Genomic DNA, 18,120 nt, shown 5'->3' with positions numbered 1-18,120 from the left:
TCTCCAACGATATGTTCGAAAATTTTATATCATTAAATTTTTTTTACTACCCTTTTTTGAAGGCTTTTGGAGTTTGGCTCCCCTACTAATACCTGTCAATGTAAACTTGAAAATCTGACTGTCTTCCGGAAGACCCAGAAGACGCCCTTAATCCGCCCCTGATGCTTACACCAAGTGTGGGCAACAACCAAAGTTAAATATAATTTTACAAGATTGCCACATTTTTACCAAATTTGTCTCAGTTGTTAATTATTAAGTTTAAGTGCTCCATTTCCTAAATAATAACTCACTGTCACATCTAACACATTCACACCTTATTATCACATCTAACACATTCACATTTCACTGTCATATCTAACACATTCACACCTCACTGCCACATCTAACACATTCACATTTCACTGTCACATCTAACACATTTACACCTCACTGTCACACCTAACACATTGCTGTCTTCCAGTCCCTAGGATATTGTTTGATGGCTGGACCGGACAAGACTACCACATTTTATTCTCCAGTGAAGATGTTCAGAAAGAATGTATCAAGACAATTTTGAAGTTTGTCAAGGTAAATTTTCAAAACAGTACAGTCACATTTAACACAATTGTACCTCACTGTCACACCTAACACATTCAGTGTATCAAGGTCGTCAAGGTAAAGTGATATGATGAATAGCTCTTTATCTTTTACAACTTTTGGAAATGCTGCATGTAGAATTATGCTACAGCAATGGTTGAAATTTTGAACTTGGCATTGATTCTGTCAAATTATATGTATGTATTATATCCCCCCCCCCCCCAACATTGTGTAGGTGGATGAGGGATGGGTTTTGTAAAAAGTCTGCTGTTATTACTACCTGTCAAAAATTCTGTTTCAGTCTCACAAGTTCAGCGGTGTTGTAGTAGAGATATGGTCACAGCTGGGAGGAAACAGAAGACAGTAAGTATTACTGGATGTTGTAGTAGAGATATGGTCACAGCTGGGAGGACACAGAAGACAGTAAGTATTACTGGATGTTGTAGTAGAGATATGGTCCCAGCTTGGAGGACACAGAAGACAGTAAGTATTACTGGATGTTGTAGTAGAGATATGGTCACAGCTGGGAGGAAACAGAAGACAGTAAGTATTACTGGATGTTGTAGTAGAGATATGGTCACAGCTGGGAGGAAACAGAAGACAGTAAGTATTACTGGATGTTGTAGTAGAGATATGGTCCCAGCTTGGAGGACACAGAAGACAGTAAGTATTACTGGATGTTGTAGTAGAGATATGGTCACAGCTGGGAGGACACAGAAGACAGTAAGTATTACTGGATGTTGTATTGTCATCTTATAAACACAATTTTGTTCAGTTAAGCTGCTTTAATTTTCAATTATTATCAACCCTGGGGTTGTTATATTATATAGTACATTCTAGAGCAATTTTATGAAAAAAATTTGTCATGATATTACTTTCTTACATCCAGAGAACTGGTCCATTTCCTGGAGTTGTTATATTATATAGTACATTCTCTGTCATGTTATTACTTTCTTACATCCAGAGAACTGGTCCATTTCCTGGAGTTGTTATATTATATAGTACATTCTCTGTCATGTTATTACTTTGTTACATCCAGAGAACTGGTCCATTTCCTGGAGTTGTTATATTATATAGTACATTCTCTGTCATGTTATTACTTTCTTACATCCAGAGAACTGGTCCATTTCCTGGAGTTGTTATATTATATAGTACATTCTCTGTCATGTTATTACTTTCTTACATCCAGAGAGCTGGTCCATTTCCTGGAGTTGTTATATTATATAGTACATTCTCTGTCATGTTATTACTTTGTTACATCCAGAGAACTGGTCCATTTCCTGGAGTTGTTATATTATATAGTACATTCTCTGTCATGTTATTACTTTCTTACATCCAGAGAACTGGTCCATTTCCTGGAGTTGTTATATTATATAGTACATTCTCTGTCATGTTATTACTTTCTTACATCCAGAGAGCTGGTCCATTTCCTGGAGTTGTTATATTATATAGTACATTCTCTGTCATGTTATTACTTTCTTACACCCAGAGAACTGGTCCATTTCCTGGAGTTGTTATATTATATAGTACATTCTCTGTCATGTTATTACTTTGTTACATCCAGAGAACTGGTCCATTTCCTGGAGTTGTTATATTATATAGTACATTCTCTGTCATGTTATTACTTTGTTACATCCAGAGAACTGGTCCATTTCCTGGAGTTGTTATATTATATAGTACATTCTCTGTCATGTTATTACTTTCTTACATCCAGAGAGCTGGTCCATTTCCTGGAGTTGTTATATTATATAGTACATTCTCTGTCATGTTATTACTTTGTTACATCCAGAGAGCTGGTCCATTTCCTGGAGTTGTTATATTATATAGTACATTCTCTGTCATGTTATTACTTTCTTACATCCAGAGAGCTGGTCCATTTCCTGGAGTTGTTATATTATATAGTACATTCTCTGTCATGTTATTACTTTCTTACACCCAGAGAACTGGTCCATTTCCTGGAGTTGTTATATTATATAGTACATTCTCTGTCATGTTATTACTTTGTTACATCCAGAGAACTGGTCCATTTCCTGGAGTTGTTATATTATATAGTACATTCTCTGTCATGTTATTACTTTGTTACATCCAGAGAACTGGTCCATTTCCTGGAGTTGTTATATTATATAGTACATTCTCTGTCATGTTATTACTTTCTTACATCCAGAGAGCTGGTCCATTTCCTGGAGTTGTTATATTATATAGTACATTCTCTGTCATGTTATTACTTTCTTACACCCAGAGAACTGGTCCATTTCCTGGAGTTGTTATATTATATAGTACATTCTCTGTCATGTTATTACTTTGTTACATCCAGAGAACTGGTCCATTTCCTGGAGTTGTTATATTATATAGTACATTCTCTGTCATGTTATTACTTTGTTACATCCAGAGAACTGGTCCATTTCCTGGAGTTGTTATATTATATAGTACATTCTCTGTCATGTTATTACTTTGTTACATCCAGAGAACTGGTCCATTTCCTGGAGTTGTTATATTATATAGTACATTCTCTGTCATGTTATTACTTTGTTACACCCAGAGAACTGGTACATTTCCTGGAGTTGTTATATTATATAGTACATTCTCTGTCATGTTATTACTTTCTTACATCCAGAGAACTGGTCCATTTCCTGGAGTTGTTATATTATATAGTACATTCTCTGTCATGTTATTACTTTCTTACATCCAGAGAGCTGGTCCATTTCCTGGAGTTGTTATATTATATAGTACATTCTCTGTCATGTTATTACTTTCTTACACCCAGAGAACTGGTCCATTTCCTGGAGTTGTTATATTATATAGTACATTCTCTGTCATGTTATTACTTTGTTACATCCAGAGAACTGGTCCATTTCCTGGAGTTGTTATATTATATAGTACATTCTCTGTCATGTTATTACTTTGTTACATCCAGAGAACTGGTACATTTCCTGGAGTTGTTATATTATATAGTACATTCTCTGTCATGTTATTACTTTCTTACATCCAGAGAACTGGTCCATTTCCTGGAGTTGTTATATTATATAGTACATTCTCTGTCATGATATTACTTTCTTACACCCAGAGAACTGGTCCATTTCCTGGAGTTGTTATATTATATAGTACATTCTCTGTCATGTTATTACTTTCTTACATCCAGAGAACTGGTCCATTTCCTGGAGTTGTTATATTATATAGTACATTCTCTGTCATGTTATTACTTTCTTACACCCAGAGAACTGGTCCATTTCCTGGAGTTGTTATATTATATAGTACATTCTCTGTCATGTTATTACTTTCTTACATCCAGAGAACTGGTCCATTTCCTGGAGTTGTTATATTATATAGTACATTCTCTGTCATGTTATTACTTTCTTACACCCAGAGAACTGGTCCATTTCCTGGAGTTGTTATATTATATAGTACATTCTCTGTCATGATATTACTTTCTTACATCCAGAGAACTGGTACATTTCCTGGAGTTGTTATATTATATAGTACATTCTCTGTCATGTTATTACTTTGTTACATCCAGAGAACTGGTCCATTTCCTGGAGTTGTTATATTATATAGTACATTCTCTGTCATGTTATTACTTTCTTACACCCAGAGAACTGGTCCATTTCCTGGAGTTGTTATATTATATAGTACATTCTCTGTCATGTTATTACTTTCTTACATCCAGAGAACTGGTCCATTTCCTGGAGTTGTTATATTATATAGTACATTCTCTGTCATGTTATTACTTTCTTACACCCAGAGAACTGGTCCATTTCCTGGAGTTGTTATATTATATAGTACATTCTCTGTCATGTTATTACTTTGTTACATCCAGAGAACTGGTCCATTTCCTGGAGTTGTTATATTATATAGTACATTCTCTGTCATGTTATTACTTTGTTACACCCAGAGAACTGGTCCATTTCCTGGAGTTGTTATATTATATAGTACATTCTCTGTCATGTTATTACTTTCTTACATCCAGAGAACTGGTCCATTTCCTGGAGTTGTTATATTATATAGTACATTCTCTGTCATGTTATTACTTTGTTACATCCAGAGAACTGGTCCATTTCCTGGAGTTGTTATATTATATAGTACATTCTCTGTCATGTTATTACTTTCTTACATCCAGAGAACTGGTCCATTTCCTGGAGTTGTTATATTATATAGTACATTCTCTGTCATGTTATAACTTTGTTACATCCAGAGAACTGGTACATTTCCTGGAGTTGTTATATTATATAGTACATTCTCTGTCATGTTATTACTTTGTTACATCCAGAGAGCTGGTCCATTTCCTGGAGTTGTTATATTATATAGTACATTCTCTGTCATGTTATTACTTTCTTACATCCAGAGAACTGGTCCATTTCCTGGAGTTGTTATATTATATAGTACATTCTCTGTCATGTTATTACTTTCTTACATCCAGAGAGCTGGTCCATTTCCTGGAGTTGTTATATTATATAGTACATTCTCTGTCATGTTATTACCTTCTTACATCCAGAGAACTGGTCCATTTCCTGGAGTTGTTATATTATATAGTACATTCTCTGTCATGTTATTACTTTGTTACACCCAGAGAACTGGTCCATTTCCTGGAGTTGTTATATTATATAGTACATTCTCTGTCATGTTATTACCTTCTTACATCCAGAGAACTGGTCCATTTCCTGGAGTTGTTATATTATATAGTACATTCTCTGTCATGTTATTACTTTCTTACATCCAGAGAACTGGTTCATTTCCTGGAGTTGTTATATTATATAGTACATTCTCTGTCATGTTATTACTTTGTTACATCCAGAGAACTGGTACATTTCCTGGAGTTGTTATATTATATAGTACATTCTCTGTCATGTTATTACTTTCTTACATCCAGAGAGCTGGTCCATTTCCTGGAGTTGTTATATTATATAGTACATTCTCTGTCATGATATTACTTTCTTACATCCAGAGAACTGGTCCATTTCCTGGAGTTGTTATATTATATAGTACATTCTCTGTCATGTTATTACTTTCTTACATCCAGAGAACTGGTCCATTTCCTGGAGTTGTTATATTATATAGTACATTCTCTGTCATGTTATTACTTTCTTACATCCAGAGAACTGGTCCATTTCCTGGAGTTGTTATATTATATAGTACATTCTCTGTCATGTTATTACTTTCTTACATCCAGAGAACTGGTCCATTTCCTGGAGTTGTTATATTATATAGTACATTCTCTGTCATGTTATTACTTTCTTACATCCAGAGAACTGGTCCATTTCCTGGAGTTGTTATATTATATAGTACATTCTCTGTCATGTTATTACTTTGTTACATCCAGAGAACTGGTCCATTTCCTGGAGTTGTTATATTATATAGTACATTCTCTGTCATGTTATTACTTTGTTACATCCAGAGAACTGGTCCATTTCCTGGAGTTGTTATATTATATAGTACATTCTCTGTCATGTTATTACTTTGTTACATCCAGAGAACTGGTCCATTTCCTGGAGTTGTTATATTATATAGTACATTCTCTGTCATGTTATTACTTTCTTACACCCAGAGAACTGGTCCATTTCCTGGAGTTGTTATATTATATAGTACATTCTCTGTCATGTTATTACTTTCTTACATCCAGAGAACTGGTCCATTTCCTGGAGTTGTTATATTATATAGTACATTCTCTGTCATGTTATTACTTTCTTACACCCAGAGAACTGGTCCATTTCCTGGAGTTGTTATATTATATAGTACATTCTCTGTCATGTTATTACTTTCTTACATCCAGAGAACTGGTCCATTTCCTGGAGTTGTTATATTATATAGTACATTCTCTGTCATGTTATTACTTTCTTACATCCAGAGAACTGGTCCATTTCCTGGAGTTGTTATATTATATAGTACATTCTCTGTCATGATATTACTTTCTTACATCCAGAGAACTGGTCCATTTCCTGGAGTTGTTATATTATATAGTACATTCTCTGTCATGTTATTACCTTCTTACATCCAGAGAACTGGTCCATTTCCTGGAGTTGTTATATTATATAGTACATTCTCTGTCATGTTATTACTTTCTTACATCCAGAGAACTGGTCCATTTCCTGGAGTTGTTATATTATATAGTACATTCTCTGTCATGTTATTACTTTGTTACATCCAGAGAACTGGTCCATTTCCTGGAGTTGTTATATTATATAGTACATTCTCTGTCATGTTATTACTTTGTTACATCCAGAGACCTGGTACATTTCCTGGAGTTGTTATATTATATAGTACATACTCTGTCATGTTATTACTTTCTTACATCCAGAGAACTGGTCCATTTCCTGGAGTTGTTATATTATATAGTACATACTCTGTCATGTTATTACTTTCTTACATCCAGAGAGCTGGTCCATTTCCTGGAGTTGTTATATTATATAGTACATTCTCTGTCATGTTATAACTTTGTTACATCCAGAGAGCTGGTCCATTTCCTGGAGTTGTTATATTATATAGTACATTCTCTGTCATGTTATAACTTTCTTACATCCAGAGAACTGGTACATTTCCTGGAGTTGTTATATTATATAGTACATTCTCTGTCATGTTATTACTTTGTTACATCCAGAGACCTGGTACATTTCCTGGAGTTGTTATATTATATAGTACATTCTCTGTCATGTTATTACTTTCTTACATCCAGAGAACTGGTCCATTTCCTGGAGTTGTTATATTATATAGTACATTCTCTGTCATGTTATTACTTTCTTACATCCAGAGAACTGGTCCATTTCCTGGAGTTGTTATATTATATAGTACATTCTCTGTCATGTTATTACTTTCTTACACCCAGAGAACTGGTCCATTTCCTGGAGTTGTTATATTATATAGTACATTCTCTGTCATGTTATTACTTTCTTACACCCAGAGAACTGGTCCATTTCCTGGAGTTGTTATATTATATAGTACATTCTCTGTCATGTTATTACTTTCTTACACCCAGAGAACTGGTCCATTTCCTGGAGTTGTTATATTATATAGTACATTCTCTGTCATGTTATTACTTTGTTACACCCAGAGAACTGGTCCATTTCCTGGAGTTGTTATATTATATAGTACATTCTCTGTCATGTTATTACTTTCTTACATCCAGAGAACTGGTCCATTTCCTGGAGTTGTTATATTATATAGTACATTCTCTGTCATGTTATTACTTTGTTACATCCAGAGAACTGGTCCATTTCCTGGAGTTGTTATATTATATAGTACATTCTCTGTCATGTTATTACTTTCTTACATCCAGAGAACTGGTCCATTTCCTGGAGTTGTTATATTATATAGTACATTCTCTGTCATGTTATTACTTTGTTACATCCAGAGAACTGGTCCATTTCCTGGAGTTGTTATATTATATAGTACATTCTCTGTCATGTTATTACTTTGTTACATCCAGAGAACTGGTCCATTTCCTGGAGTTGTTATATTATATAGTACATTCTCTGTCATGTTATTACTTTGTTACATCCAGAGAACTGGTCCATTTCCTGGAGTTGTTATATTATATAGTACATTCTCTGTCATGTTATTACTTTCTTACATCCAGAGAACTGGTCCATTTCCTGGAGTTGTTATATTATATAGTACATTCTCTGTCATGTTATTACTTTCTTACATCCAGAGAGCTGGTCCATTTCCTGGAGTTGTTATATTATATAGTACATTCTCTGTCATGTTATTACTTTCTTACATCCAGAGAACTGGTCCATTTCCTGGAGTTGTTATATTATATAGTACATTCTCTGTCATGTTATTACTTTCTTACATCCAGAGAACTGGTCCATTTCCTGGAGTTGTTATATTATATAGTACATTCTCTGTCATGTTATTACTTTCTTACATCCAGAGAACTGGTCCATTTCCTGGAGTTGTTATATTATATAGTACATTCTCTGTCATGTTATTACTTTGTTACATCCAGAGTACTGGTCCATTTCCTGGAGTTGTTATATTATATAGTACATTCTCTGTCATGTTATTACTTTGTTACATCCAGAGAACTGGTCCATTTCCTGGAGTTGTTATATTATATAGTACATTCTCTGTCATGTTATTACTTTCTTACATCCAGAGAACTGGTCCATTTCCTGGAGTTGTTATATTATATAGTACATTCTCTGTCATGTTATTACTTTCTTACATCCAGAGAACTGGTCCATTTCCTGGAGTTGTTATATTATATAGTACATTCTCTGTCATGTTATTACTTTCTTACATCCAGAGAACTGGTCCATTTCCTGGAGTTGTTATATTATATAGTACATTCTCTGTCATGTTATTACTTTGTTACATCCAGAGAACTGGTCCATTTCCTGGAGTTGTTATATTATATAGTACATTCTCTGTCATGTTATTACTTTCTTACATCCAGAGAACTGGTCCATTTCCTGGAGTTGTTATATTATATAGTACATTCTCTGTCATGTTATTACTTTCTTACATCCAGAGAACTGGTCCATTTCCTGGAGTTGTTATATTATATAGTACATTCTCTGTCATGTTATTACTTTCTTACATCCAGAGAGCTGGTCCATTTCCTGGAGTTGTTATATTATATAGTACATTCTCTGTCATGTTATTACTTTCTTACACCCAGAGAACTGGTCCATTTCCTGGAGTTGTTATATTATATAGTACATTCTCTGTCATGTTATTACTTTCTTACATCCAGAGAACTGGTCCATTTCCTGGAGTTGTTATATTATATAGTACATTCTCTGTCATGTTATTACTTTCTTACATCCAGAGAACTGGTACATTTCCTGGAGTTGTTATATTATATAGTACATTCTCTGTCATGTTATTACTTTCTTACATCCAGAGAGCTGGTCCATTTCCTGGAGTTGTTATATTATATAGTACATTCTCTGTCATGTTATTACTTTCTTACATCCAGAGAACTGGTCCATTTCCTGGAGTTGTTATATTATATAGTACATTCTCTGTCATGTTATTACTTTCTTACATCCAGAGAGCTGGTCCATTTCCTGGAGTTGTTATATTATATAGTACATTCTCTGTCATGTTATTACTTTGTTACATCCAGAGAACTGGTCCATTTCCTGGAGTTGTTATATTATATAGTACATTCTCTGTCATGTTATTACTTTCTTACATCCAGAGAACTGGTCCATTTCCTGGAGCACTTTGCTGAAGATTTCCATGCAGAGAATAAAAAAGTGATTCTTGTTCTTCCTCCTCCTCTGATGCAGAGGTAATAGTTTGGAAAACTTGTTGTGTTTTGTTGTGATCACAACAATTTACTTCAACTACCTAAAATGTGCTAATGTCACTTGACATGAGATGCCTAATTGTTTGCTACAGGAGATACAATTTCCTGAATATTTTCTGTGTTACAATTAAGATATTAGAATTTAGATTAGATGCATAGAAAAAAGTCCTCAAACAAGTAACTTAGTTTAAGAAAATGGTCCAATAATTTCAGCATAAAGTATATTGTTTACTTGATTGTTGTAGTTGTAAAGTAACTACAGATAAAACTTCTCACACCATGGTCAACATATCTGCCAATATCTGTATGTTCATTCTGTTGTAGGAACAGCCCAGGGATGGTAGGTGTGGAGGAGTTTGAGGCCCTGGCCCCTGTCATGGATGCCTTTAGTCTCATGACCTATGATTACTCTAACCCTATGAGGTATACATGACCTATGATTTCTCTAATCCTATGAGGTATACATGACCTATGATTACTCTAACCCTATGAGGTATACATGACCTATGATTACTCTAATCCTATGAGGTATACATGACCTATGATTACTCTAATCCTATGAGGTATACATGACCTATGATTACTCTAACCCTATGAGGTATACATGACCTATGATTACTCTAACCCTATGAGGTATACATGACCTATGATTACTCTAACCCTATGAGGTATACATGTACACAAGCTTTAGTTAAAAGAGTAGCTTGGCTGATTTCTAAATTAATTTTCACTTATTTGATATTTTACCTTAACCAGCTTGAAAGGCAGTTGTATTTGACATAAATTAAGAATTTTTTTTTTCACTTGCATCTGGCAGCACTTTTGGTCCCAGCAATTTTTTTTTCTCAGTCATAATTATTTGTTTCAGTTTAATTCTCTGAACTGGTGGTACAAGTCCTGGAGGCAGTAGCACCACTCTGATGCTGTAGTATCCAGTGTATTTCCCAGTATTCTCTGTTATTTTTCAGCCCTGGTCCTAACAGCCCCCTAAGCTGGATGAGGAGCTGTGTAGAGACCTTGGTACCAGAAAGTGCCTCCCCCTATAGGAGGAAAATATTACTAGGCCTGAATTTCTATGGTGCCGACTATGTACCAGGAGGAGGGGGTCCAATACTGGGACAGCAGTGAGTATAGTTAGGAATAGATAAAACCAGGCAGAGAGTGGAGGAGGGGGCCAATACTGGGACAGCAGTGAGTATAGTTAGCAATAGGTAAAACCATGCAGAGAGTGGAGGAGGGGGGCCAATACTGGGACAGCAGTGAGTATAGTTAGGAATAGATAAAACCAGGCAGAGAGTGGAGGAGGGGGGGCAATACTGGGACAGCAGTGAGTATAGTTAGCAATAGATAAAACCAGGCAGAGAGTGGTGGAGGGGGCCAATACTGGGACAGCAGTGAGTATAGTTAGGAATAGATAAAACCAGGCAGAGAGTGGAGGAGGGGGGCCAATACTGGGACAGCAGTGAGTATAATTAGTGAAAAGGATGAGGAAGATGTGGGGAGAGGGGAGGAGGGGGGAGAGATGTCTGACTGTAGCTACCTGGATGCACATGCGCAATGATCACGCTCATGACGATGTGAAACAACTTCCAGAAGCAGAGCGTGTATGAAATCCCTAGCAGCTTCAGTAGGCATGACAGACATCTAAGCCACTTATAAGTTGATTGCAAATTAGCTAGAATCCCCTAAGCCTTGGAGGTAGATCGTTCCACAGTTGGTACGATAGAGTCTGGGAATGGTCCCTTAGAATTCAGTAATCTTTTTTATGTACGGACAATGTGTGTTTGCACATATAGCCATCACCTGAAACAGTGGACAGGGTCTGTATTGTGCACTTTTCACTGTAAATTCGGTAAATGTATAATTACCTGACTTTTCATCCTCAAATTTACTGGAGTGATTTTTTGGACTTAAATATCGGTGATTAGGTTCTGTTACTTGAACTTCACATATGCTGTTTTTTCTTAATTATTTTAATTATGTGTGTATGTGTGTGAATTTATTTCATTGTTCACACATTGGCATTTTCAAGATACATTTTATGAATGTCCATAATTTGAAACCTTATGATCATAAGTAAAATTTTGTGTCAGTAACTATATGATGTTGCTTCAAAATTAATTTTAAAAACCTCTTGTGCACCAGTGGTTATAATCTGCTTTATATCTGTATTTATGACAATTTTGTTGCTTTGATTCCAGATATGTTGGATGATATTGACTAAATTTCTTAGTGATGTTTATTTCATCTTTTATCTAATTGCAAGCTGTGTATGACTTTTTACACATAAAACCTTTTCTTTTTCAGGTTTATAGAAATACTTACAAAACATAAACCTAAGCTGGTCTGGGACGCCACCTCCTCCGAGCATACATTCCAATACAAGTGAGAAACAATTTTGTATTGCCTTTTGTTTTATTTTAATATTTTAAAGTTTTTTAAAAAAGAAGAAATGATGTTTTAAATCACTTAATATATCTTTAACTCATAGTTATTAATTATTGGTTGATAAAAATTCCATTAAAATCTTTAAATTCTTCAAGACCCTGTACTCATGGTTTTTACTTTTATTTACACTACAGCCTAAAAAGACTTATACACAGCTTTCTGGTGCAGTTTTTTTTTTCACTGTGTTTTAATTGGTACCAGCCCTTGCATTTACCTACTCCACTTTCATAACCAGTACAGACAGCCATTTGCAGTTTTTAGTCTATTTTCAGGTACAGGCAGCCATGTTATATATTACTAACTGGTACATCAGATGTTATACAGTTTATATTCTACTTTCAGGACAGACATAGGCAGCCATGTTGTATATTACTTACTGATACATCAGATGTTATACAGTTTATATTCTACTTTCAGGACAGACATAGACAGCCATGTTATATATTACTAACTGGTACATCAGATGTTATACAGTTTATATTCTACTTTCAGGACAGACATAGGCAGCCATGTTGTATATTACTTACTGATACATCAGATGTTATACAGTTTATATTCTACTTTCAGGACAGGCATAGGCAGCCATGTTATATATTACTTACTGGTACATCAGATGTTATACAGTTTATATTCTACTTTCAGGACAGACATAGGCAGCCATGTTGTATATTACTTACTGGTACATCAGATGTTATACAGTTTATATTCTACTTTCAGGACAGACATAGGCAGCCATGTTATATATTACTTACTGGTACATCAGATGTTATACAGTTTATATTCTACTTTCAGGACAGGCATAGGCAGCCATGTTGTATATTACTTACTGGTACATCAGATGTTATACAGTTTATATTCTACTTTCAGGACAGACATAGGCAGCCATGTTATATATTACTTACTGGTACATTAGATGTTATACAGTTTATATTCTACTTTCAGGACAGACATAGGCAGCCATGTTGTATATTACTTACTGGTACATCAGATGTTATACAGTTTATATTCTACTTTCAGGACAGACATAGACAGCCATGTTGTATATTACTTACTGGTACATTAGATGTTATACAGTTTATATTCTACTTTCAGGACAGACATAGGCAGCCATGTTATATATTACTTACTGGTACATTAGATGTTATACAGTTTATATTCTACTTTCAGGACAGACATAGGCAGCCATGTTATATATTACTTACTGGTACATCAGATGTTATACAGTTTATATTCTACTTTCAGGACAGACATAGGCAGCCATGTTGTATATTACTTACTGGTACATCAGATGTTATACAGTTTTTATTCTACTTTCAGGACAGACATAGGCAGCCATGTTGTATATTACTTACTGATACATCAGATGTTATACAGTTTATATTCTACTTTCAGGACAGACATAGGCAGCCATGTTATATATTACTTACTGGTACATCAGGTGTTATACAGTTTATATTCTACTTTCAGGACAGACATAGGCAGCCATGTTATATATTACTTACTGGTACATCAGATGTTATACAGTTTATATTCTACTTTCAGGACAGACATAGACAGCCATGTTATATATTACTTACTGATACATCAGATGTTATACAGTTTATATTCTACTTTCAGGACAGACATAGGCAGCCATGTTGTATATTACTTACTGGTACATCAGATGTTATACAGTTTATATTCTACTATAGGACAGACATAGGCAGCCATGTTATATATTACTTACTGGTACATCAGATGTTATACAGTTTATATTCTACTTTCAGGACAGACATAGGCAGCCATGTTATATATTACTTACTGGTACATCAGATGTTATACAGTTTATATTCTACTTTCAGGACAGACATAGGCAGCCATGTTGTATATTACTTACTGATACATCAGATGTTATACAGTTTATATTCTACTATAGGACAGGCATAGGCAGCCATGTTATATATTACTTACTGGTACATCAGATGTTATACAGTTTATATTCTACTTTCAGGACAGGCATAGGCAGCCATGTTATATATTACTTACTGGTACATCAGATGTTATACAGTTTATATTCTACTTTCAGGACAGACATAGGCAGCCATGTTGTATATTACTTACTGATACATCAGATGTTATACAGTTTATATTCTACTTTCAGGACAGACATAGACAGCCATGTTATATATTACTAACTGGTACATCAGATGTTATACAGTTTATATTCTACTTTCAGGACAGACATAGGCAGCCATGTTGTATATTACTTACTGATACATCAGATGTTATACAGTTTATATTCTACTTTCAGGACAGGCATAGGCAGCCATGTTATATATTACTTACTGGTACATCAGATGTTATACAGTTTATATTCTACTTTCAGGACAGACATAGGCAGCCATGTTATATATTACTTACTGGTACATCAGATGTTATACAGTTTATATTCTACTTTCAGGACAGGCATAGGCAGCCATGTTGTATATTACTTACTGGTACATCAGATGTTATACAGTTTATATTCTACTTTCAGGACAGACATAGGCAGCCATGTTATATATTACTTACTGGTACATTAGATGTTATACAGTTTATATTCTACTTTCAGGACAGACATAGGCAGCCATGTTGTATATTACTTACTGGTACATCAGATGTTATACAGTTTATATTCTACTTTCAGGACAGACATAGACAGCCATGTTGTATATTACTTACTGGTACATTAGATGTTATACAGTTTATATTCTACTTTCAGGACAGACATAGGCAGCCATGTTATATATTACTTACTGGTACATTAGATGTTATACAGTTTATATTCTACTTTCAGGACAGACATAGGCAGCCATGTTATATATTACTTACTGGTACATCAGATGTTATACAGTTTATATTCTACTTTCAGGACAGACATAGGCAGCCATGTTGTATATTACTTACTGGTACATCAGATGTTATACAGTTTTTATTCTACTTTCAGGACAGACATAGGCAGCCATGTTGTATATTACTTACTGATACATCAGATGTTATACAGTTTATATTCTACTTTCAGGACAGACATAGGCAGCCATGTTATATATTACTTACTGGTACATCAGGTGTTATACAGTTTATATTCTACTTTCAGGACAGACATAGGCAGCCATGTTATATATTACTTACTGGTACATCAGATGTTATACAGTTTATATTCTACTTTCAGGACAGACATAGACAGCCATGTTATATATTACTTACTGATACATCAGATGTTATACAGTTTATATTCTACTTTCAGGACAGACATAGGCAGCCATGTTGTATATTACTTACTGGTACATCAGATGTTATACAGTTTATATTCTACTATAGGACAGACATAGGCAGCCATGTTATATATTACTTACTGGTACATCAGATGTTATACAGTTTATATTCTACTTTCAGGACAGACATAGGCAGCCATGTTATATATTACTTACTGGTACATCAGATGTTATACAGTTTATATTCTACTTTCAGGACAGACATAGGCAGCCATGTTGTATATTACTTACTGATACATCAGATGTTATACAGTTTATATTCTACTATAGGACAGGCATAGGCAGCCATGTTATATATTACTTACTGGTACATCAGATGTTATACAGTTTATATTCTACTTTCAGGACAGGCATAGGCAGCCATGTTATATATTACTTACTGGTACATCAGATGTTATACAGTTTATATTCTACTTTCAGGACAGACATAGGCAGCCATGTTGTATATTACTTACTGGTACATCAGATGTTATACAGTTTATATTCTACTTTCAGGACAGGCATAGGCAGCCATGTTATATATTACTTACTGATACATCAGATGTTATACAGTTTATATTCTACTATAGGACAGGCATAGGCAGCCATGTTATATATTACTTACTGATACATCAGATGTTATACAGTTTATATTCTACTTTCAGGACAGACATAGGCAGCCATGTTGTATATTACTTACTGGTACATCAGATGTTATACAGTTTATATTCTACTTTCAGGACAGACATAGGCAGCCATGTTGTATATTACTTACTGATACATCAGATGTTATACAGTTTATATTCTACTTTCAGGACAGACATAGGCAGCCATGTTGTATATTACTTACTGATACATCAGATGTTATACAGTTTATATTCTACTTTCAGGACAGACATAGGCAGCCATGTTATATATTACTTACTGGTACATCAGATGTTATACAGTTTATATTCTACTTTCAGGACAGACATAGACAGCCATGTTATATATTACTTACTGGTACATCAGATGTTATACAGTTTATATTCTACTTTCAGGACAGACATAGGCAGCCATGTTGTATATTACTTACTGATACATCAGATGTTATACAGTTTATATTCTACTATAGGACAGGCATAGGCAGCCATGTTGTATATTACTTACTGGTACATTAGATGTTATACAGTTTTTATTCTACTTTCAGGACAGGCATAGACAGCCATGTTATATATTACTTACTGGTACATCAGATGTTATACAGTTTATATTCTACTTTCAGGACAGACATAGACAGCCATGTTATATATTACTTACTGGTACATCAGATGTTATACAGTTTATATTCTACTTTCAGGACAGACATAGGCAGCCATGTTATATATTACTTACTGGTACATCAGATGTTATACAGTTTATATTCTACTTTCAGGACAGACATAGACAGCCATGTTATATATTACTTACTGGTACATCAGATGTTATACAGTTTATATTCTACTTTCAGGACAGACATAGGCAGCCATGTTATATATTACTTACTGGTACATCAGGTGTTATACAGTTTATATTCTACTTTCAGGACAGACATAGGCAGCCATGTTATATATTACTTACTGGTACATCAGATGTTATACAGTTTATATTCTACTTTCAGGACAGACATAGACAGCCATGTTATATATTACTTACTGATACATCAGATGTTATACAGTTTATATTCTACTTTCAGGACAGACATAGGCAGCCATGTTATATATTACTTACTGGTACATCAGATGTTATACAGTTTATATTCTACTTTCAGGACAGACATAGGCAGCCATGTTGTATATTACTTACTGATACATCAGATGTTATACAGTTTATATTCTACTATAGGACAGGCATAGGCAGCCATGTTATATATTACTTACTGGTACATCAGATGTTATACAGTTTATATTCTACTTTCAGGACAGGCATAGGCAGCCATGTTATATATTACTTACTGGTACATCAGATGTTATACAGTTTATATTCTACTTTCAGGACAGACATAGGCAGCCATGTTATATATTACTTACTGGTACATCAGATGTTATACAGTTTATATTCTACTTTCAGGACAGACATAGGCAGCCATGTTATATATTACTTACTGGTACATCAGATGTTATACAGTTTATATTCTACTTTCAGGACAGACATAGGCAGCCATGTTATATATTACTTACTGGTACATCAGATGTTATACAGTTTATATTCTACTTTCAGGACAGACATAGGCAGCCATGTTATATATTACTTACTGGTACATCAGATGTTATACAGTTTATATTCTACTTTCAGGACAGACATAGGCAGCCATGTTATATATTACTAACTGGTACATCAGATGTTATACAGTTTATATTCTACTTTCAGGACAGACATAGACAGCCATGTTATATATTACTTACTGATACATCAGATGTTATACAGTTTATATTCTACTTTCAGGACAGACATAGGCAGCCATGTTGCATATTACTTACTGGTACATTAGATGTTATACAGTTTATATTCTACTTTCAGGACAGACATAGGCAGCCATGTTGTATTACTTACTGG

General features: G+C 34.5%; 1 protein-coding gene across 2 annotated transcripts in view; it reads left to right on the top strand.

Annotated features, from left to right (window-relative positions):
- Positions 1–18,120, top strand: part of LOC106151722 (chitinase domain-containing protein 1) — a 29,813-nt gene that overhangs the window by 10,569 nt on the left and 1,124 nt on the right. Inside the window, exons 5-10 of one of the 2 annotated variants that reach the window (XM_087019038.1) lie at positions 461–567; positions 878–939; positions 9,716–9,808; positions 10,151–10,249; positions 10,795–10,950; positions 12,134–12,211. In XM_087019038.1, the coding sequence (XP_086875164.1) occupies positions 461–567; positions 878–939; positions 9,716–9,808; positions 10,151–10,249; positions 10,795–10,950; positions 12,134–12,211 (595 nt within the window). The remainder of the gene's footprint in view (positions 1–460; positions 568–877; positions 940–9,715; positions 9,809–10,150; positions 10,250–10,794; positions 10,951–12,133; positions 12,212–18,120) is intronic. The other variant, XM_087019039.1, reaches the window with a different exon arrangement.

Source organism: Lingula anatina, chromosome 8, assembly GCF_051362555.1.
Source record: "Lingula anatina isolate TDL-2025a chromosome 8, LinAna3.0, whole genome shotgun sequence".
NCBI lineage: Eukaryota > Metazoa > Brachiopoda > Lingulata > Lingulida > Lingulidae > Lingula > Lingula anatina.
This window is presented reverse-complemented; position numbering and strand designations above follow the sequence as displayed.